General features: G+C 57.8%; 1 protein-coding gene across 6 annotated transcripts in view; it reads right to left on the bottom strand.

The window, feature by feature from the left end:
• Window positions 1-1088: 1088 nt before the first annotated feature.
• DNMT3A (DNA methyltransferase 3 alpha) overlaps window positions 1089-22594 on the bottom strand; it is a 47888-nt gene continuing 26382 nt past the window's right edge. For 3 of the 6 annotated variants that reach the window (XM_068143062.1, XM_068143059.1, XM_068143061.1), the window contains exons 5-22: window positions 20034-20080; window positions 18977-19123; window positions 13025-13234; window positions 12770-12928; window positions 12582-12689; window positions 11910-12066; window positions 11523-11672; window positions 11206-11250; window positions 10648-10727; window positions 10385-10497; window positions 9072-9255; window positions 8610-8945; window positions 7486-7576; window positions 7247-7395; window positions 7065-7150; window positions 6495-6564; window positions 6095-6213; window positions 1089-6006 (exon numbers count right to left, since the gene is read on the bottom strand). In XM_068143062.1, coding sequence (XP_067999163.1) covers window positions 5865-6006; window positions 6095-6213; window positions 6495-6564; window positions 7065-7150; window positions 7247-7395; window positions 7486-7576; window positions 8610-8945; window positions 9072-9255; window positions 10385-10497; window positions 10648-10727; window positions 11206-11250; window positions 11523-11672; window positions 11910-12066; window positions 12582-12689; window positions 12770-12928; window positions 13025-13234; window positions 18977-19123; window positions 20034-20080 — 2393 coding nt within the window. In that variant the 3' untranslated portion in view covers window positions 1089-5864. The remainder of the gene's footprint in view (window positions 6007-6094; window positions 6214-6494; window positions 6565-7064; window positions 7151-7246; window positions 7396-7485; window positions 7577-8609; window positions 8946-9071; window positions 9256-10384; window positions 10498-10647; window positions 10728-11205; window positions 11251-11522; window positions 11673-11909; window positions 12067-12581; window positions 12690-12769; window positions 12929-13024; window positions 13235-18976; window positions 19124-20033; window positions 20081-22594) is intronic. The other 3 variants (XM_068143065.1, XM_068143063.1, XM_068143064.1) reach the window with 2 other exon arrangements.

Below are 22594 nucleotides of genomic sequence, written 5' to 3' on the forward strand. Positions count from 1 at the left end.
CTCTCTGTCTGTCCTCGCAGCACAGGGCTCCCAGCCTTCCTATAATTGTTTTGGACTCCTCTGGACTTGCCCCCTGGACTGGGACCCCACTGCCTGCTGCAACTCCACCATCATCAGGATCCCACCAGTTGCTGCAACCCTACCATCACCTAGATACCACCACTCCTGCTGGTATCCGTGGGATCCCATCATCACTGGGACCCTACCGACTTCTGGAACCTCACTGGGACCTCATTGTTTTCTGGGACTGTACTGTTCTCACCAGATCCCGACCACCACCTGGACCCCACCACCTGCTGGGACCCTACCACTCACACCAGAACAGCATCACCCACCAGGACCCCACTGCCTGCTTTCACCCTTGCCCACCAAGAACCCACCATTACTTGGACACTAATACTTGTGGTGCTGGGATCCTACCACCTGCACCAGGACCCCACCACAATGGGAATCCCACTACCTGTGTTGGGATTGCACCATTCATTTGGGACTCATGCAAATCCTGCAACCCCACTATGACCCCATTGTCTGCTAGGACCTGCTAGGACCCCACCATCCACCAGGACAACACCTTAACCCATACCCCACTACCCATGCTGAGATCCTACAAGGCATTGGGACTCCACCGACTGCCAAAACCCCACTGAAACCTCAGTGTCTGCTGGTACCCAAGTGCCCACTGGAACCCAAGTGCCCACTGGAACCCCACCATCACCTGGACCCCACCCTTTAAGCTAGAACCCCACCTCCTATTGGGACCCCATCAACTGCTGGAAACCCACTGTCTGCTGGAACTCCACCACCCAACCAAGATCCCATTGCCCACTGGGATCCCACTGTTCTTTGGACTCCACCACCCTTTGAGACCCCACCAACTGTTGGAACCTCAGTGTCTGCCAGAACCATACCACTGCCTGGATTCCACCATCCATTGGGATGCCACCAACTGCTGGAAACTTGCCATCACCTGGATTCCCATCACCCACTGGGACCCCCTTGCCCACCTCCCATGCCCTGCTGATTGGACCCGGAGCACCCAGAGTACACAGAGCACAGGATCGCAGGTGAGGCTTTTTTTTTTGTTGTTTTTTAATCTCTTTTTTTTTTCTTTTTCCTCTTTTTTTTTTTTTGTTTTTCCTGCACAAAAACAGTACATTGATTCAAGTGTTCTCCAGCACAAGTACATTAGAAAGGAGCTCGTCTGTAATTATATTCTTCCGGGCACCAAAAAAAGGAAGAAAAAAGAAGGAAGGATGGGATGGAAGCGGGACGGACAGACTTCCTACATCGGCTGCACGCATTTGACCTTTAATTAGTTGAGCACAGCAATGTCACGAGCAATACTTACACAGATACACCAGTGCCGACGAGCCCGCGGCACGACCGTACGGTGAGATGCACAGTACTCAGCGGCAATAAATAGAGAAGCGACCCCAAAAAAGAAACATAAACCAACAGGAAAACAAACAAACAGAGAAAAAATAAAAAGGGGAGGGAGGGTGTGTGTGGGGGGACAGGACAGGAACTGAGGGAGAAGTTGAGAAATTAAAGCAGGGTAGGGTTGGGAAAGGGGGAGAGAGAGGGATGTGGAAGAGGAAACACTGTTAGGCGCCACCGGCACTGCTGGGAATGTGGCAGTGACGCACGGGCTGGGCCAAATCAGAGGGGTGGAGGAAGAGGAAAAGGGAGGGAGAGGGAGGGAGAGGGAGGAAGAGGGAGGGAGAGGGAGGGAGAGGGAGGGAGAGGGAGGGAAAGGGAGGGAAAGGGGACCGAACTCTACGCATTGATTCCTCGGGGTGATGAGTACATGGTTTTCCCCACGGATAGTTAAGCGTCAGCTACTTCAATGCCTAGGCTAAAACACGTGAACGCGCTTGTTTAGGTTTCAAGTACAAAGTTAAAATGCCTCTTTTTTGTGGGTTTTTTCTGTTTTGTTTTTTGGTTTTTTTTGTTGTTTTTTTCATTTTTTTTTTTTTAATAATAATATAGAAGAGTAAAATAATAGTGCTCTTTGAAACTCCACTACAAGAAAACAAAACAAACAGTCATTGTCCAGACAGCAGACTTAATTTAACAATATATATTCTTAATAAAAGGTTTTTAGCACCGTGTTTGTCACCCACTCCCTCAGCGGATCTTAAGGAATTTAGGCTTCTTTTTTTTGTTGTTTTGTTTTTATAGTTTTTTTTCCTTTTTATGTTTTTCCTGTTGTCTCTTTTCACTGGTTCGTCTGGGGCTGTGCAACAACATTTTGCTGTTTTGTTTTAAAAAAAAGATGTGAGTCGGGTATGTTAAAAACTGAACATCTTTCCCCTGGCTGGCCCCGTGGGCCCCAGCGCCACCAGAGCTGCCATGGAGCAGCCAGCGTGCCTCTGGGCACCGCCAAGCCGAGCTTGGCGATACCTCAGCGCCTTTCCTATTGTGCCACGAAGGGAATGTGCTTCCCGCTGGTGGCACTGGTTCTGGCTCTGGCACCAGCCCAGGTGTCCCAGTCATGGGTGCCCAGAGCAGGTGCCAGAGCAGCCTAGAACATAGCAGCTCCCAGCACTGGCTCCGGCACCAGCTCTGGCTCCAGCAGCCCAACCGTGGGCACCCAGAGCAGGTGCTGGAGCTGCCTGGGATGTACCAACACTGCACCAGGCTGGCAATCATTGCTGCAGAGCTGGCTGTGACCTGGCCCATGAATGGCACCATGGGGCCAAGAGGGTCCCAAGCAAGCACTGCAGGGCTGTGCAAGGCTGGTGTAGCATGGTGGGGTCCAATAGGACCCCTAAACCCTGCTGCAGAGTTGTGCCAGATTCCCTGCTGGCACTTGCAGGGCCATGCAGGATCTGCAGCTGGCGCTGCAGCATCATGCTAGGCTCACTCATAGTGCTGCACAACTGTGCAGGATTTGCACTTGGCACTGCAGGGCCACATGAGGCTTGCATGTGATGCTGCAGGACCATGCAGGACCTGTGAGTAGTGCTGAAGGGCCATGCAAGACTTGCATGTGATGCTGCAGAGACATGTAGGATGTGATGCTGTAGAGCTGTGCAGGGCACACAGCTGGTGCTGCAGAGCCATGCAGGAGCTGTGAACAGTGCTGCAGGGCTGTGCAAGACTTGCATGCAATGCTGCAGGGCCATGCAGCACTCACACCCAGTGCTGTGGACCATGCAGGACCGACACCCAGCACTGCAGGGCCATGCAAGATTCTCATGTGATGCTGCAAAGCCATGCAGGATCTGCACGGCCATGTAGCACTTGCATCCAGTGCTGCAGGGCCATGCAAGGCTCACGTGATGATGCAGGTCCACGCAAGACTTACATCCAGCACTGCAGGGCCATGCAGCACTTGCACCTGGCACTGCTGCAGCAGGCAGGATCTGCCTGTGGTGCAGCACTCCTGTGCCCCACTCACCCCAGTGCTGCAGGACAGCACAGGATGTGGCCCAGGCACTGAGCCGGAGCCCTTAGCCATGGCTCAGCACTTGGGGCCAGTGGTGGGGGAAAGCCACGTCCCACCTCGCCTCCTTTACCACCTAGCAAAGCAGGGCCCCGTGGTGCCCCCCACTGCATCTGCCCCTCAGCTCCCTGCACCATCCACACCAATGGAGTGGCCTCTGAACTGCCCCAATGTAGCACCAGGCACAATGGGGAGGTGGAGGGGTTCCCTGGGGTCCCCCCAGCCTGTCCCTGTTGCCATCAGTCCCAGCACCTCTCAGCACCCCAGGGACTGCCGGTGTAGCTCGCTGCCAAATTAGCCAGCACCCCGCATCGAGTGGCCGGCGGTCCCCCCAGCACCTTTCACAGTTAGAGAAGAGATGGCAACAGGCTGGAGACCCTCTGTGAGCCTCCCCCAGCGCCGTAGCACCAGTCCTTGCCCCCACCGAAGCTCCGTGTGCTCCAGCAGCAGGCACAGGATCCGGCCACCCCAGTGTGCACCAAGGCTGCAGGGCAAATCCCTCTGTACCCAGCCAGACCCACCAACCTTCTGCAGCACCCACAGCTGCCAAGACAAGTAGTGCCATCCACAGCAATGCCAGCACCTGCTCGTGTCCTGACTGCACTTTATCTGCGCCACAGCTCCCCTTGGCACCACCACCAGCGTCACTGCTCCCGGCCCCCTGCGACCAGGGCTGCCTGCCCTTGACACCATCACCACAGTATCCCCATGCCCACCAAGCGTCTTGTGGGCACCAAACACCCCACAAAAGGGGCACAGGGCACAAGTTGTTTGAAATTAATGCTCAGACAGAAGAGCTATGCCAAACACTGTGGGCAGCACCAAGGTCCCATCCTGGATCACAGGGGCATTATTCTCCTGCCAATCAGCCTGCCTCTACAGATGTAGCACCAGGGTCCAGGCACCCACAGCCATCCCTGTCCTATGCTGAAAGCATCCCAGCTACACTCAGGCACCACTCCGTCCTGCCTCCAGCATCCCTGACAGCAGCACTAGTTCGGCAAGACCCCAATTCACAGCACCTGTGCCCCAGCCCAGCAGGCATGAACAGGCAAGGTGCAGGCAGGAGCATCCCTGCTGCCACTGCCACTGGGTTGGGGCAAGGGAACAACCAGCACCAGCCTGGCTGGGGACACCACGTACGCAGAAGAGCACCAGTATGTTTGTACGCGGGGCAGGCAGGGTGGACAGCACAGGCAGGGCAGGGCCACCATCACTGCCACCACCGCCATGGGAGGCGATTCCTTTTAGGACAGAAAAAGGTTATTGCATGACTCGGGATGGAGACGCTTCCCGCCCAGCTGCTGCCCCGGCCTGCGCTGCTCGCTCAGAAAGGCCCGGCACATAAGGCAACATGGAAGCTGATGTCTCTACTCACCCCGCTGTTTAAAAGCACCATTATGAAGTCAGGTTGTACAGTAGTAACAGTACCTTTTATATATATATCTCTATCTCTCATATCTATCATATATATATAAACTGTAAACAAGAGGTAACAGCGGCTTCTAGAATTTGCTTTCTTCAAGGTTTCCTGTGTGGTAGGCACCCAAAAATACTGTAGAAAAGGTGTGTGGTGTGGTGTGTGTGTTCTCGGCTTCCCTGCCAGTTGGGTTGGCTCCATATCACCAGTGAATGGTGCTGGTGGAATCAAAAAAGAGCGAGAGGCTCAGTCGCTGGGCATTGCTGCGGAGCTGGCCGAGCCTTTCCCTGCTGCCTCGTGGCTCCCTGCAAGCTCAGCTCCCCGCAAGCTCACCGGGGCCGCAAGCTTGGCGTGGAACGGAGCCGGGGCAGGGCAGGGTGGGGGTTCTCCCTTTGCCTCCTCCCAACGCCTCTCCCAGGGCTGGGCTTTTCCAGCTGCCGGTTCCCTTCCTCTGAGAGCAGAGCTTGGGCAATGAATGCATCTTGTCTCAGCCCGCTGGTCTGAGAAGCAAGAAACCAAACCAACAGAAAAACCCAGCCAGGAAAAAAAGAAAATAAAAAGAAAAGAACAAGAAAACCAACAAAAAGAGAAGAAAATTAAAAGGTTAACAACACCCTCCCCATCCCCCACCCCACCCCCCAAACTGGTTTTGGTTTTGTTTGAGCTTTTTTTTTTTTGTTGTTGTTTTTTTTCTCGTTTAGGTTGGTTTTTTTTGTCATTTATGTTGCTTGGTTGTTTTTTGTTTTGTTTGCCTTTTTTTTTTTTCCTTTTCAATGGGCTAAAAGCTGAACATTGGAAATTCAGGAGAGGACACCGAACCCTTTCGCTTGGGGAGACATCGTGTGCTGGGTTCCCACTGGGCTGCAAAATCCCATCTCTCTTCTGGGTGCTGATTCTTCTCTCATTCTGTGTTGTCACTTCTCTTGGCGTGGATGGTTTTGTTTCCAACTTGCTCTGCATGTCACCAGTTCTCCTGCCTGTCTCTCTCTTTCTCTCTTAAACGCAGGCAAAGTATTCCTTCAGGGGAGCAAAGAGGTGGCGGATCACCGGCACGCTCCAGGATCTGCCGAGCAGTCTCTGCCGGGCCAGGCGGCTCATGTTGGACACGTCCGTGTAATGCACCGGGAAACCGAAGACCCTGTGGGGATACGGGGAGAGCGGGATCATGGCGGGGTGCTGGCCACACCGTGGCATAGGCATGGTGAGCCACAGGCCAGCTTTGGTACCTCTCCATCTCTGTGCACCACAGGATATCCTCCTTCTCGTTCATGAAGACAGGGAAATGCTGGTCCTTGCCCTGCTTGATGGAGTTGGAGCGAGTGGTGATGGTTCGCACCTTGCTGAACTGCAAGACACAAGGGCTTGTCATGCTGGGAGGGCTGTGATGGAGCCCCCTGCCCCAGGCACAACGCTCAGGCTGGCAGGGTGCTCACACACATGGTGACACCTATTTCCAGGTTGTCATGTTCCTGCTCCACCCTCATGGAACCTCCCCACTGCAGCCCAACCACCAGGAATGACCACGGGACCCCACTGAAGGACCCCATGGTGGGACCTCACCATGGGACCACATCACCATCGGACCCCACCACCCGCCTTGGCCATATCCTGTGTGCTGGGGCTGACCTTTGCTATCCTGCCATGCTCCAGGCACTCCTGCAGCTCCAGCTTATCGTTGACTGTGGACGCAAGTGGCCTGGGAGAAAAATGAAGTGGGCACAGAGTAGGCATGGGGTGACAGTGCCACATCCCTATGCTAGCACCCCTGTGGGCACTGGACAGCTCTTCAGCTGCTGCACTGGGTGGCCAGGGCTGTTTCAGAGGACTGTGGCAGCTGATCCCCATAGAAGCCCTCTTGTGGCCCACAGCCATGGGCCACCACCTGACAGGGATGTGGAGGGTGGCTTCCTGCCACCCCCACCAGCACAAGGCAGCAAGGACAGGACCAGCCTCCTCTATGGGAGCCACCACTCTGGGCTTTTGGGGTGTGCTGTCACAAAGACCCATTTGTGAGCCCACCATGATCTTGCCCAGCACCAATATGGACCAGGGAACCCCCAAAGCCCTGTATGTCTGGGCTGGAGGAGGACCCAGAGGTTTGCTCCTTTCTGCATCCCCTGCCACCACTCCCACCTGGTACTGGAGACACCTGCCACGGGCAAAGGACTGGCAAAGCTTTGGGATGCTCTCACCAACCTGTTCATCCCAGGAAGGTTCCCCCAGAAGTACCGCGCCCTGTGCGCTGCAGACACTTCTTTGGCATCGATCATGACAGGGTTAGACTGTGACAAGGAAGAAGAGATGTCAGTGGAGCTCAGCAGCCCCCATTCTGAGTCCCCAGGGCTGGATCTGGAGGGCAGTAAGCCCCCAGCACTCACCTCCAGGAAGCGGGAGATGTCCCTCTTGTCGCTGACGCCCATGGCCACCACGTTCTCAAAGAGCCAGAAGAAGGGCCGGTCGTCACCCTCCTTGGGCCGGGCCTCATGCAGCAGGCGGTAGAACTCGAAGAAGAGCCGCCCGGTGCCCTCTGGGCAGGAGAGAGGGAGCAGGGGGCTGGGATCAGTGGTGGGGGGCTAGTAGCAGGGGACAGCCCCAGCCTAAGTGTGGAGACACTTACCATAGAGCCCCTTCCTGGCTGGGTTGACGATGGAGAGGTCATTGCAAGGGCTGCCCCCAATCACCAGATCAAAGGGGCCCCACTCTTGTATCTGTAAGAGGGAGAGATGGCAGTGAGCTGTGTGCTGGCACTGGTGCTGGATGCTGCCACCAGCTCAGAGGACACTGTGCCAGTCAAGGGAGTGCACCCAGATACATGGGGCACTGGGGGATGGATGGAGGCTGAGCTCCCTGGTGGGACAGAGTGATAGAATTGTTTTGGTTATATAAAAAACCTTTAGGATTGAGTCCAACTGTTAACCCAGCATGACCAGGTCACCACTATGTCCCTCAGCACCACATCTGCACGTGTTTTAAACCCACCCAGGGACGGTGACTCCACCACTGCCTTGGGCAGCCTGTTCCAGGCCTTGACAACCCTTTCCATGAAGAAATTGTTCATGTCCAACCTAAACCAAACCTCCTCTTGGCAAAACTTGAGTCTATTTCCTCTTGTCCTCCCTCCCACTTGTTCTGTTGGAGAAGAGACTGATGCCCACCTTGCCCCAACCTCCTTCCAGGGAGTTGTAGATAATGAAGTGGTCTCCCCTGATCCTCCTTTTCTCCAGGCTACACAACCCCAGTTCCCTTGGCTGCTCTTCACAAGACTTGTGCTTTAGACCCTTTGCCAGCTTTGTTGCCCTTCCCTAGACACTCAGCGTTCTTCATAGAGCAAGGGAGTCCAAACTGAACCCAGTTTTAAAGGTGTGACCTCAGCAGTGCAGAGTACAGGGGAACAATCCCTGCCCTAGTTCTGCTGACCACACTATTGCCAGCCAGGATGGTGTTGACCTTCTTGGCCTACGCTGGCTCATACTCAGCTGCTGTCTATCAACAACTTGGGGTCCTTTTCCACCAGACAGCTTTCCAGCCTCTCTTCCCCAAGCCTGGAGTGTTTATGGGGTTGTTGTGATCCAAGTGCAGGACCTGGTACTTGGCCTTGTTGATGGCCTGGTGAAGCTGAGTGTGGGGAGGTGCAGAACAAGAGACTGGGCCTGTCTTAAGGACACTGAGACACTTTGAAGGGATGTGTTGGCAGCAGGGGTGGGGGGAGCTGCAGTGGGGTTGGCTGTGAGGACGACGTACGTGTTTCTGAGTGACATTTCGGACGTCCCCGACGTACATGATCTTGCCCTGGTGCCTCACCATGCCCACAGTGATGGAGTCCTCACACACCTCAGAGGCAATGTAGCGGTCCACCTGGATGCCCAGGTCCTTCAGCACCAGTAAGCCTGTGGAGAACAAGACTGGAGTGAGCAACGGCCCCCCACCCTCCATCCTGACCCCCTCATTGGTCCCAAATGCCCCAAGAAGGGTCTCTAGGGACCCCCACCAACCTGTGGCGATGCCATCAAAGAGCGAGAGCACTCGAATGGGCTTCCTCTTCTCAGCTGGCACTGGTGGGTACACCTTCGGTGGGTCCTGAAAGGCAGGGGTCAAGGTCGGGAGGGAGGGGAGGCACAGGGAGCCATCAGGGAGAGGGGGAGACATGGGGGGCAGCAGGGCTGGGACCAAGGATGAAGGGGGTCCTTCCACAGGGGCACTCACAAACTCCTGGTCGTGGTTGTTGGCGAAGAACATCTGGAGGCGTGAGGGCCAGTCCTCCCTCCGCCGCAGCAGCCCATAGACCCCCTTATGGCCACACATGTAGCAGTTCCAGGGGTCCTCCTTGATGGCAGCTTGAGCTGCCCCCGGGCCCACCAGCAGGTCCACACACTCCACACAAAAGCACCTAGGAGATTAAGGGGCTGGCATCAGCAGTGAGGCTGGGGACAGTGGCCCTGGCATGGCCACGCTGTCTCAGCTGGGAGTAAGGGCAGGCTGCAGTTGTGATGCATTGTGAAGGAGGTATGGAGGCCACATCACCTCCAGCAGCCCCATGCTGGGACCTGCACATGCCCAAAGCTCAGCCAGCACTATGCAAAGATTCAAAGCTAGGACCTTGCAGCCTCACCAAAATCTCTCAAGCCCCACACTGTGACTGGCTTCACCAAAACCTCCCTAGATCCATGCCAGGACCACAGAGTCACCAAAGGCTTCCAGTTCCACTCTAGGGCCATGGTAGCACTAAAATCTCCCCAGCCCCATGCCAGGATTGTGGCATCACCCCCACACCCAACCCCACATCACATTGTAGGGCTACCAAAACCTTCCCAGCACCAAATCAGGACTGTGCTATCAGCAAAGCTTTCCAGTACCATGCTGGGACTTCAGCATCACCAAAACCTCCCCTAGCCTCATGCTAGGCAGCAGTGGGGCATCACCAAAATGCCACACTAGGAGGACTGCAGCACCACCAAAACCTCACTGTCCCATACTGAGACTGTGGTATCACCAAAATGTCAAAGCCCCACACTAAGACTGGCATCACCAGAACCCCATGGTAGGGACATGGCACCCCTAAAACCTCCCCACCCCATGCTAGGACTGTGGTATCTCCAGAACCTCCCAGCCCCACACCAGGACCATCCCCCAAAACCTCTCAGCATCATTCCAAGACTGTGGCATCCCCAAAACCTCCCCAGCCCTGTACTGAGACTGTGGCATCACCAAAATGTCCCAGCCCTAAACCAGGACTGGCATCATTGAAGCCTGCCCAGCTCCACAGCAGCACTGTGGCATCACCAACACCTCCTCAGCCCTGCACCATGACAAAGGCATCACAAAACCTCCCCAGCCCTAGAACAGGACCATGGCTTCCTCAAAATATCCTCAGCCCTGGGCTAGGACCTGGACATTATCTAAACCTTCCCAATCCCATTGCAGAACCATGACACCACCACAACCTTCTAACCCCACGGGCCAGGACTGCAGCACCCACAGCACACACCCAGCCTCATGCTGGGCCAGTGGCCCCGGACCTGCAGCAGTTGTTGTTGCCACACATGAGCACCTCACGGCCCCCGCAGCAGATGGTGCAGTAGGACTGGTAGCCGTCATCGTCGTACTGGTACGCGCACTCCAGGAAGCAGTTCTGGGGAGAGCCAAGGTGTGAGTGTGGCATGGCCTGAGTCCTGTGCCAGGGACACTGGGACACATCCAGGAAACCTCTGAAAGAGGGTCTCTGGGGGGTCCCAGCCATGCCTGCTTGCCTGGCACTGGGGTTGCCGGTGCTATGCCATACCTTGCAGTTTTGGCACATTCCTCCAATAAACAGAGGGTGCTCCAGGGTCACGTTGAGGCTCCCACAAGAGATGCAGATATCTGGGGGCGGGAGGGGAGATATTACCCCCAGGCTCTGCCACCCCCTAAAATCCTGAGGTGCATTCTGATGCTGTCTCAACAAACACTCACCCCTGTGTCTGGTTCACACCAGTTTCAAAACCCTACAAGCCCCAAACTGGTGGCACCACTGGAACCACTGCAGTGTGACAAGGATCTATCCAGCAGACCAGCACTCCTATGACCTCCCTGGCCCCATCCTGGCCCCCAATGGCCTGCCCAGCCCTGCCTCACTCCATGCCCAGGCTGGTGACCTTAGCCATGGGCAGTGTCCCAAGGGTCCCAGCCACCATCTGGGCATCCTTATCTGCCAGGAAGGCTGAGATGGAACAAGCTGCCCCTTGGATCCCTGCTTTGCCAAACCCCCTCTGTGCCACTCAATTCTGCAGCCAGAATTGGAGCCCAGTTAAGGCGATACCCTCTGCCCCAGCCCTGATGCTAGGCACTGCCCCACACTCACCTTCTATGTTTCTGCATTTCTGCCGGACCTCATAAACAAGTCGCTCTGGAGAGGGACAAGAGGTGTTAGCCTGGGGGAGGTATTGCCTGGTGCCAGCCCTGCCCCAGCCCACATCCCCTCCACACAGCCCCTGCAGTGGGGCAAGGGCAGGGGACCCCTAGGAGGGAAGGTCCCCAGTGAAGATGGGAGTGGAGAAGGGGACATAGCCTGAAGCAGCTTTCACTCCACAGCTACCCACAGTGAGCCGAGCCCTCCTGGCAAGGCCATGGCTGAGGAAGAGTGGGTGCAGGGAAATCCCAACACCTCCTGGGTGGTACCTCGGGTGCGCTCATCGATGATCTCCTTGACCTTGGGCTTCTCCGTTGTGCTTTTCCTGGGTTTCTTGGCGGGTGGGGGTGGTGCATAGGCAGCTGCCTCCGGCTCGACCCACATCTCCGTATAAACTTCTTTGTAGGGGTTTCGCTCCTCTGCAAGGGAGGTGTGGAGTCCCATTAGTGAGCTTACACCAGCAGGATCCCACCAATGGGGTCCTGGTGGTTCCATACCCACAAAAGAACCTGCCAGCCCCATGGCAAGCTTGGCCCAAGCTCACACCACCCTGGTGATGGTGAAGCCTATGGCCAGGGGTCCCAGAGACAACTACTGAAGCCACCAAACAGGTCCCCATCCCATGAGCAGGACCCTGTGCTTCTCCCAGTGCTCACCTTCAGGGGGCTCCAGGCCCTTCGGTCCAGAGGGCTGGAAACCACCCAGGGCCCACTCAATCATTTGCTTGTTTTGGATCTCCACCACCTTGGAGGTGTCAGTCTCGTCGTTCTCGGGGCATGCTGGGAAAATCTTCCCTGCTCTGCTACTAGCCACCTGCCAGGGAAGCCATAGGACCAGCCATCACACACCCACCCACCCTGCCAAGGTGGTCCCCATCCCTACCCCCTCATCCTAGATGCTCCAGATGCTGCCCCACCAAGTCCACAAAGGAATCTACGTGGTCACTCTCCACACCATCCCAACAAGAACCTCCCAGCGCTGCCAAAAGCCCCCAAGGAACTCAGTAACCCCACAGAGATCCAAACCTCTCCAACAAGACCTCCCAACACCCCTAGCTGGGACAAGAGAGCCCCAGTGTTCTTATGAAGTTTCCCAGATACCCCCCACCTTCTAGGAGACACTCTGTGCCTCCTGCCAAATGCAAGAGGGGTGGACAGTTCCCACACACCCTGCCTGGAGCTAGCAGGATGGACTCATTTGGGCATCGATGTCTCTCTAGCCTCCTGGTGCTGGGAGGAAGGTGCCACCCCACAGCTGATGACACCCTGCAGCCAATGCCCCCAAAACAACTGGTGCAAGCTTACAGTCAGCACCACCCTGCAGCTCACCTGCAGCACCTCGTAGATGGCTTTGCGGTACATGGGCTGCTTGTTGTAGGTGGCCTGATGGAAGGCGCTGGCAAAGGAACTGAGTGGCAGCAGCTTCTCCACGCAAACCTGGGAAATGGGATACAACTGTGAGGACACCTGGGGACAGTGGGCTGGCAGGATCCTCCACCTCACAGGGTGCCACTTACCACCGAGAACTTGCCGTCCCCAAACCACATCACCCAACGGGTGCCCTCAGCTGCCCGGCTCCGGCCTGTCATCCACCAGGAAACAATGCGCCCGGGCCACCAGGAGAAGCCACGCAGCTTGCCCCACACCAGCTCGCCGATGCCGAAGCCCCGGCCATCCTGTGCCGTGAGGACATGGTCAGAGCCCAGGTGGTGCCCAGGAAAGGGTAGCCATGCACCCACCCCTCCCCCACAACTTTCTTGGGCAATCCTTACCTCGTATTCAGGCTCATCATCAGCTGACTTGGAGGTGTTCTTGTCAACAGCATCAGCCACCACTGGCTCAGGTGTGGTGGCCACATTGGGCGAGGCAGGGTCAGTGGGCTGCTGTGAGGCGGGGGGGCTGGCCTCCTCCTCCTTTTGGGGCTCGGTCCGCTGTGTCTCCTCCACATTCATCACGGCAATCACCTTTGCCTTCTTCTCTGCCTGTGGACAATAAGGCGGGAGAGACTGGTTAGGGCATAGCTCACCCTGCACCCCAAGGTGTAGGCCACATTTGGCTGGCTTCTGATTACCCAACAGGGTAGTGGGCATGTGTGATTCCCTTGTGCTATCCACCCAGACACCACCCTCCTACCTCATCCCCTTTGGGTACTCCTGCCTCAGTTTCCCTGTGCATGAGGAGGGGACAGCTTGAAGACCACCTGCAAAGCTACTAAGGAGATGGCAGCTGACAGCCCCCAAGGAACTCTGTTTTCCCCTGGGGCTTTGTCCTTGGCTCCTGGCCAGGCAGGCTTCCCCTGTGAGTGTCCCCTAGGACACAGCCTTTGGTCTCCTGCAATGTCAGAGGGGCAATCCCACCAGTTCTAAAACCTGTACATCTTGTCTCACTCCCGGCCCGGGAGCTGGCCTGGCCCGTCCTGCCCTGTCCCCACACATTGCTACCACACCAGGTTCCCTGTTCCTGGCCCCCTTCCCCACCGCCCAACCCCTTCCCGAGCTCCTTTCAGTCCAAGCCCCTCCTGGAGCCTCTCTGGCATCTGCCCCAGGCTTGCAGCTCCATCCCTTGAGCAGATCTCCAGCAGCTGGGTCTCCTGCGCACCTTCTGCTTCTGCCCTGAGACACCCATCCCAGCCCTCTTCCAGGTGGCCCGATGTCCCACTTGGACCGGTCACCCAGCCCTGCGGCCCTCCCCTGCCCGAGCACCCACTGTCCCCGGGCTGGGTGTGCTCAAATGCGCTGGCCGAGCCGAGCCGAGCCAAGCCAGCGCCGGGCTGCTGCCGGGACGCTAAACTCAGCCAGGCGGGGACCAGCCGGGCTCAACCAAGGCGATCCGGGCTGTTCTGAACGGAGACGGGCCGAGCCGCGTCCGGGACTTAGTCGAAATACTAAACTCTGCCGGGCAGGGACCGCCGGACTAAGCCGAGCCGGATGGCGCAGAGCCGGGCCGGGCCCCAGTCGGGACACCGATCGCAGCCGAACAGTGATCAGCCTGGCCGAGCCGAGCCACATCGAGTCGAGTGGAGTCGAGTCGTGTCGGACTGCGTGGAAACGAACGAGGCGGAACCAAGCCATCCCGCGGTGGCCACCTACCCACGCGGACAGGGCGCCGCGACGGGCCGGTCCGAGTCGAACCGAAGTGAGCCGAACCGGGCCAGGCGTGCCGAGCCGGTCCGTGGGGTAAGCCCGTCGGTCCTTTGTCTGGGATCCCGGGTCACATGGTGCCTCCCGGCCCGGCTGGTTGGCTGCGGCGGGGAGGGGCAGCACGCCGCCAAAGGACAGCCCGGCTCGCCCCCCCCCCCCGCACCCGCGCCTTGTCCCGGTTCGGCTCCGCTCGGCCCGCCTTGGTAACTCGAGTCACCTCGGCTGGACTCGGCCTCGGCTAGAGTCGGCCTGCCTCGAGTCGGCAGCTCGGCAACTCAGCTCGCCTCTGCTCGGCCCGACTAGGTAACTCGGGTCTGGTCTGCTCGGCTCGGTAGCTCGGCTTTGCTCCGGTCAACTCCATTTGGCCCGGCTCGGCAACTCGGTTCGGCTCAGTTCGGCTCGTCCCCGCTCGCTCGGCTCTCACACCGTGGCCCGGTCCCGGTAGGTCAGGCTCCGATGTCTCCCCGCAGTCCGGTCCCGTTCAGTCCGGCTCATCCTTTCCATGCATCCCGGCCCTTTCCCCGCTGCCCAGCCCCGGGCCCGGTTGGGTGGCAGCAGCGGGCTGGGGGCTCCCTGGCCTCCGAGGTACTCACCGGCCCGGCGGCACCGCTCCGGTCCGGGCTGGATTTCCCGCGCGGGGCTGCTCCGCACCGCCTTTTGTCCCGGGGCCGCGGCCCCACCGGCCCCTTTGTGCTGCCGGGGCGGGGGGAGGCGGCAGCGCCCCGGGGGGCCTCGCCCCGCCACGGCAGGAATCCGCCGAGGGGCTGGACCCCACCGCGCTGGCATCGGATGGGACCCACCGGCCCAGTTCGCCCCAGCGGCACACCAGTTGGTGAATGGATGGCTGCTCTGGGGAGGCCACTAGCCACCAGTTCAGCCCACTACGGACACTGGTCTGGAGAGCAACTGGCTCAGCTCAGCCTCTCGGCTCCTGCTGAAAAAGGCTGTCACCACTCAGCATGTCCAGAACTGGTGGCACTGATCTAGGACCACATTACCCAGTTCACCTCAGCCCCACATGGCACTGATCTGGCATCACATCACCCAGTGCAGCCCATCAGCACGCACTGACAAGGCACTGGTCTGGGACCACATCCCCTCATACATGTCCCCCAGCAGCTGGATGCCGCACAAGTTCCCCCCAGCATTGGCACTGCCTGTGCCATGCCACGTTCCTGGCCTCATGTCCCACCTGGCCATGGCTGCAGGGGATGTGCCAGTGTCACAAAGATGACAAAGATGAGGTGGCAGCATCAACTGCCCACCATGTGCCTTCTCCTTGCCCATTGCCAGTGGCCCACTGCAAGACCCTTGAGTGGGAGGCTAGGTGCCAACCTGCTCAAGGGGGTGGGGTACCCTTCTGCAGTGCCCAGGGTGCAGGACCAAGCTGTGGCACAGATGCCCATGGGGTGCCAGCCTTGCCCTCCTGGCTTGGTGGATGTTTTTGGGACTCATATTTTTTACCAATGCTGGGCAGAGCAGGGGCCCCAGTTGCAGCCCCTAGTTGTAACCTGCCAATACCCTGGGCAGGCCGAGGTGGCCTGCCCCACCACCCCCTCCCCTGCAGAGCAGTGGCTCCTCGGATTTGGGACCCCTTTGTGTTGCAGAGTGAAGAGACAATGGGGCAAATGGCTGTCACCCCCCAGGCAGTGGCAAAGCACTCCTGCCCTGCCAACCCCCACCCTGCCCAGGGGGTGGCACCTCAGCCAAACCATTCCACCCAAGGGACCCCAAACATCTGTGCACCAATGCCAGGTGATGGGCCTAGGATGCCGCGAGAGGGGCATGGGGCACCCACTGCCTGGTCCCCTTGGTGGAGGAGGCAGCAACGATGCCAGGAATCTCCATCTTTGTCTGGAGGAAATATCCCATCGGAGGGTCATTAAAGAGAGATAAGCTGCATCTCCAGGGGATGGGACATCCTGACAATCAACCCAACCACTGCCCTCAGGCCACAACCCACTCTGCCCAGCCCCAGTCCTGCTTCTGTTCTGCCCCATCCCACCCCACCTCCATCCCCATTCCCTGTTCTGTCCTTAGCCCACCCCCATCCTCATCTCCATCCATCTCCATTCTCATCTCCATCCACTGTTCTTGCCCCACCTCCATTTCCATCTTCATCACGCCCTCATTTCCATCCCCTCTCCTGTCCCCATCCCCACAACCAGTCCTTGTCCCTTTCCAACTCCCATCCTCATCTCCATCTATCTCCATGTCCATTCAATGTCCCTGTCCCATCCCCATCCTCTATCGCCATCTGCTGCTCCATCTCCATTCTCATCCCCACACCTCCATCTTCATCTCCTCTCTGTCTCCATTGTTCCATCCCCATCTTCATCCCACCTCCATATTCTGCCCTATCTCCAATCCCATCCCTTGTCCTTGCCCCATCGCATTCTCATCTCTATCTATCTCCATCTCCATCCTCATCTCCACTGGGGACCTTCCAGGGAGGAAATGGCAGGTGCCAAAGGGCTTCCAGGGCAGTCACCACTGGCTTGTGGCCCATGTCCATAGCACAGGCATCTGTGGCATCCCCAGCAGCAGCTATGGACAGTCAGATCATGGCTACACCAGGGGTATATGCCTGGCATTGCTGGTGCTCCCCGTGCCTGGCATGGCAGCAAATACCAACCACTGATGTGTTTGGCAAACCTGACTCCAGACACAGCTAAGTTGAGCCTGGGGGAGCTCATCCTGGCTGGGACCCCCCATGAGGCCCACTGGTTCCTCAGCCCACCCTGTGCCTGCGGGCAGCAGCCACACACAGACCCCTGGATGCACAGCCCCTCCATGCCCCATGGTGCCAGCCCCTCAGTGGGATCTCCTTGTGCCCATGCCAGCTGCCCTGAGAGGATCTGATCCATGAGATGTTCTAGTGTGGGTACCACTGACGACACCAGCCCTATGCCCCATGGGGACGCATCATAGAATCATAGAATTGTTAGGGTTGGAAGGGACCTGAAGGATCATCCAGTTCCAACCCCCCTGCCATGGGCATGGACACCTCACACTACATCAAGTTGCTCACCGCCACATCCAGCCTGGCCTTAAAATCCTCCAGGGATGAGGCTTCTACCACCTCCCTGGGCAACCTGTGCCAGTGTCTCACCACCCTCATGGGGAAGAACTTCTTCCTGACATCCAATCTGAATCTACCCATTTCTGGTTTTGTTCCATTCCCCCTAGACCTAACATTACCTGACACAGCTGTGCCAGCCTTGCTCTGTGTCCTCTGGGGACATTGTGGCTGTGCCAGCTGTGCCCTGTGCCCCATAGGGATGACCTAGCCATGCCCCGTGCCCCTTGGGGACTCTGTGGCTGTGTCAGCCATACCTTGTGCACCATGGGGACATCATGGCTGTTCCAGTCATGCCTGTGAGATCCCCTGGCCGTGCCAGCCTCCTCCCATTGCTGCATAGTGCCAGTGTGATGGCTTTCAGCAGCACAGGGCTATAAATAGTGCTGGGGGTGGTGGTGGCACACAAGACTTGTTGCCAGGAAGACCCACTGGCAATTAGGGACGACACTGAAAACGAGATGAGGGGGGCTATGGGGAACACCAGCAGGATTCCCACAGACTCCCCACCCCATGGCGCCCCCCCAAACATGTGTTGGTACCACAGCATGCCCACAGCCTTGCATATGCCCCGGGGCTCCTGCTGCCCCACAGCCTCCCACCGTGGCTGCTTTCAGCTACGTCATGGCCCACAGCGGTTCCCTGGGAAACCAGCACACCCCAGCACATCCCTCAGCACATCCTGCAGAAGAAGGAAGGGGCCCACACTGCCCACACACCAGGCTGCAGGTGGCTGCACACACCAGGCTGCAGGCGTCCAGAGAATGGCAGCTCAAGCTTTGCAGCCTACCACATGCCAGCATGGTGGGGGTGGAAGGGACCTCTAAGGATCATCTAGTCCAACCCCCTTGCTAAAGCAGCATCACCCACAGCAGTTGCCCAGGAGTGCAATGACCAGGAGAGTTTGGAATTTCTTTGGAGGGAACTCCACAACCTCTCTGGGCAGCCAGGTCCAGGGCTCTGGTATGCTGAAAGGGAAGAAGTTTCTCCTTTGCTCAGATGGAACCTCCTGGGTTCCAGCTTGTGCTCATTGGCCCTTGTCCTGTCACTGGGCACCACTGAAAAGAGTCTGGCCCCATCCTCTTGCCGTCTGCCCTTTAGCTATTGATGAGCATTGAGAAGATTCCCTCTCAGTCTGCTCAGCAGAAGGGAAGAACCTCCCTCAACCACACTCTTAATACAACCCAGGAGACCACTGACCTTCTTGACCACGAGGGGACAGGGCCCCCTCATGGGGAACTTGTTCACCACTCCTCCCAGGTCCTTCTCCACAGAGCTGCTTTCCAGCAGGTCAACCCCTAACCTGTCCTGGTGCAGGGCTTTTTTTTCCTTCCCCAGGGGCAGGACCCTACATTTGCTCTTGTTGAAATTCATGAGGTTCCTCTCTGCCCAACTCTTTACCCTGTCCAGGTCTTGCTGAACAGCAGCACCGCTCGATGGTGTGGCAGCCACTCCTCCCAGTCTGGTCCCATGCCCACCACCTCCAGCAGCATCCAGTTCCTTACCTCCCTCTTCCAGCGTGCCAACCACTCGTCCCGTTTCCTCTTGCTGATGTAGTAGGGGTCCCCAGCCTGGAAGGTGTGGCGCTGCATGGGCCGCTGCCGCAGGCTCGACTCCCAGCCCAGCCCCCCACGCAGCCGCCCGCGGGAGCCCTGCGCCAAAGGGAAACAGAGGTGAGGCTGAAGGCCACAGCTCCACTGCTGCCACCAGCACTGGGGATGGCAGTGTGGTGGGAGCCGTGGCCTGGCATGAGGAAGAGTAGAGCTGCTAGGGGGAGACTGGGGGTAGGCACCCTGCTGGGAGTGGCTGGGGGAGGTGTGCACAGGGCACACTGTCTGTCTGTGCACACACACACGTGCACGCGCGCACACACACACACGTGTGTACACACATGTTCACACACACATTTGCACACACAGTGCACACACATGCACGCACGTTCACACACATTTGCACACACACTGCATGCATACACATACACAATGTGCACACGTACACACACACATGCACACACACATGTACACACATGTACACACACATGTGCACATACACATGCACACATGTTCACACAAAGGTATTTGCACACACACTGTGCACGCACACACATACACACATGCACACACAATGCGTGCACACACACACGTGCACACACCACACACACATTCTCTGGCCCATGTCTGTGTCTGGACCCAGAGGCACCAGATCCTCCTGATACAGCCATGCCTTGCTGCATCGTGGTGGGCACCACTAGCTGGGCACAGATCTGCCTTTGGCCAACATGGTCTACCTGGGCACCAGGGGAAGGCTTGGGGTCAACCCAGGCATGTCCCATCCGATGGCAGGGCTGGAGAGGAAGGTTCACCAGCCTGGCAATGGCTTGGTGCCATCCGGTTCCAGTTCCTGGCTGTGCACAGGATGCCTGTCCCTGCATCTCCCTGACAGCCACTGCCAGACAGAGGCCAGGGGGTGCCGGTTGCCATGGGCACGGGGAGCACAGTGCCATCTGCTGGGCTGCAGGACCATGCTCACCTCCAGCGGGCCCCAGCCCCGGGACATACTTGCCTCCATTTTCAGGGTATCGAAGTTGTTTTCTTCCTTCTCTTCCTTGCCTGCACACAGAACAGAGAGCAGCCATCAGCGAGGGAGACTGTCTCGGTGCTATGGGACAGGGCACCTGGGGGAGTAAGGGGGCCACCTAGGGTCGCCCCCAGGGCATTCTTGGGCCAGAGAAGGGTACCTATTGCTGCCATGTGATGTCTGGGCCATGCTCCCCAAGGAATGCCAGCTGCTGGGACATAGTTTCATAGTTTCATTCAGGGTTGGAAGGGACCACAAGGATCATCTAGTTCCAACCCCCCTGCCATGGGCAGGGACACCCCACACTAGATCAGGCTGGACAGAGCCTCATCCAGCCTGCTCTTAAACACCCCCAGGGACGGGGCCTCGACCACCTCCCTGGACAACGCATTCCAGGGTCTCACCACTCTCATGGTGAAGAACCTCCTCCTCACATCTAGCCTGAATCTCCCCACCTCCAGCTTCATTCCATTCCCCCTAGTCCTATCACTACCTGAGATCCTGAGAAGTCCTTCCCCAGCCTTCCTGTAGGCCCCTTTCAGATACTGGAAGGCGACAATTAGGTCACCTCGGAGCCTTCTCTTCTGCAGACTGAACAGCCCCAACTCTTTCAGTCTGCCCTCATAGGAGAGGTGCTCCAGCCCTCTGATCATCCTTGTGGCCCTTCTCTGGACACGTTCCAGCACCTCCACATCCCTCTTGTAATAGGGGCTCCAGAACTGGACACAGTACTCCAGGTGGGGTCTCACCAGGGCTGAGTAGAGGGGGAGGATCACCTCCCTCGACCTGCTGGCCACACTTCTCCTGATGCAGCCCAGGATCTGATTGGCTTTGCGGGCTGCAAGTGCACACTGAGAGCTCATGTTGAGCTTTTTGTCCACCAGCACCCCCAAGTCTCTCTCCTCAGGGCTACTTTCCAACCAGTCACTGCCCAGCCTGTATTTGTGCCTGGGATTGCCTCGACCCAGATGCAGGACCCTGCACTTGCTCTTATTGAACTTCATGAGGTTGGCTTGTGCCCACCTCTCCAGCCTGTCAAGGTCCCTCTGGATGGCCTCCCTTCCCTCCAGCGTGTCTGCTGCACCACACAGCTTGGTGTCATCAGCAAACTTGCTGAGGGTGCACTCAATGCCACTGTCCATGTCCCCCACAAAGATGTTGAATAAGACAGGTCCCAGGACTGATCCCTGAGGGACTCTGCTTGTCACTGGCCTCCACTGGGACATGGAGCCATGGACAGCCACTCTTTGGGTGCGGCCATCAAGCCAGTTCCTTATCCATCTAGTGGTCCACCCATCAAACCCATGTGTCACCAGTTTGGAGACCAGGATGTGGTGTGGGACAGTGTCGAAGGCTTTGCTCAGGTCCAGGTAAATGACATCAGTTGCTCGCCCCTCATCTATTAATTTTGTCACCTGCTCATAGAAGGCCACCAGGTTGGTCAGGCAGGATTTGCCCTTGGCAAAGCCATGCTGACTGCTCCCAATCACCTGAGCTGGCTGCTCCTGTACCCCAGCTGGGAGGTCTGGGGTTGCAAATCTCCGTGCACCCCAAAGTGAGAGGGTCAGAGACAAGGCAGAGCATGGGGTGCATGTGGGGGCAGCCACCCACCCCTGCCTTGCTGTGGGTGTCACTGGAGATGGGTCCCCATGCCAGGGAGGGCACTTCTGTCCTGGGCACCACCTTAACCCCAGAGGTTGGGGTGCTATCCTGACACAGAGCTGGGCTGCAATGAAGGGGCTCAGCTAGGACCATCGGTGTCCCCTTCTCCAGCTGAACACACACCATGATTTGCTGCAGGATGCAACATCGCCCAGTCACAGCTCCTCCAGATGCCTACCCAGACTTGCATGGCACCCAGACAGTCTGTTGCAGATGGCACATGGGGACTTGACTCCCCAACAGCAGCCAGCCCCCACCCCAGAAGCAGCAAGGATGCAGCAGGAGAGCAGCTGGGGCACAGCAGGGGACACTGGGGAACAGGAGTTTTCTGGCTTTGCTCTGGGGGTGTGTGTCCTGAAGGTACTCAGGTAGCCTGTCTTCCTGGTTCTGCACGTGGGCATGTGGCTCTCAGGTGGGGAAACTGAGGCACAGGAGAGGGAATCTGGCCTCTTCTGAGATGCTGGTGCCCTCTGCACTGAGTCAAACAACCCAGGCACTGAGACTGACTAAACTGCGGGGCATCAACTAAACTGGGGACTGGTGCAACTGGTGTCCCCCCACTACTCTGCCACCCTGCCCACCATGTTGCTAGGGGCACAAAGCTCACTGTTGGGCTGTTACCAGTGCCAGGGCTGCTGCAGAAATGGTCTGCGGGGCCTCCAGCTCACTGCCTTGAGCATCCTGCACAGGCCTGGCATGGTGGGGGCTCAGCAAAGCCCCTGGCCTCGGCTCCTGCCCGACCCAGTAGTGCCATGCCACATGCACTCTGCCAACCTGCTGTGACAGCAGGCTGGGATGTGGGGCAGCAAGAGGTGAAAGCAAGAGTGTGAAGAGGAGGAGAAGGAATGAGTGCTGGAGGCAGCAGCACTGGGCGAGGGGTGAAG

This window comes from Melanerpes formicivorus, unplaced genomic scaffold, assembly GCF_026170545.1.
Source record: "Melanerpes formicivorus ecotype bairdi unplaced genomic scaffold, bMelFor1.0.p_v2 SCAF_9, whole genome shotgun sequence".
NCBI lineage: Eukaryota > Metazoa > Chordata > Aves > Piciformes > Picidae > Melanerpes > Melanerpes formicivorus.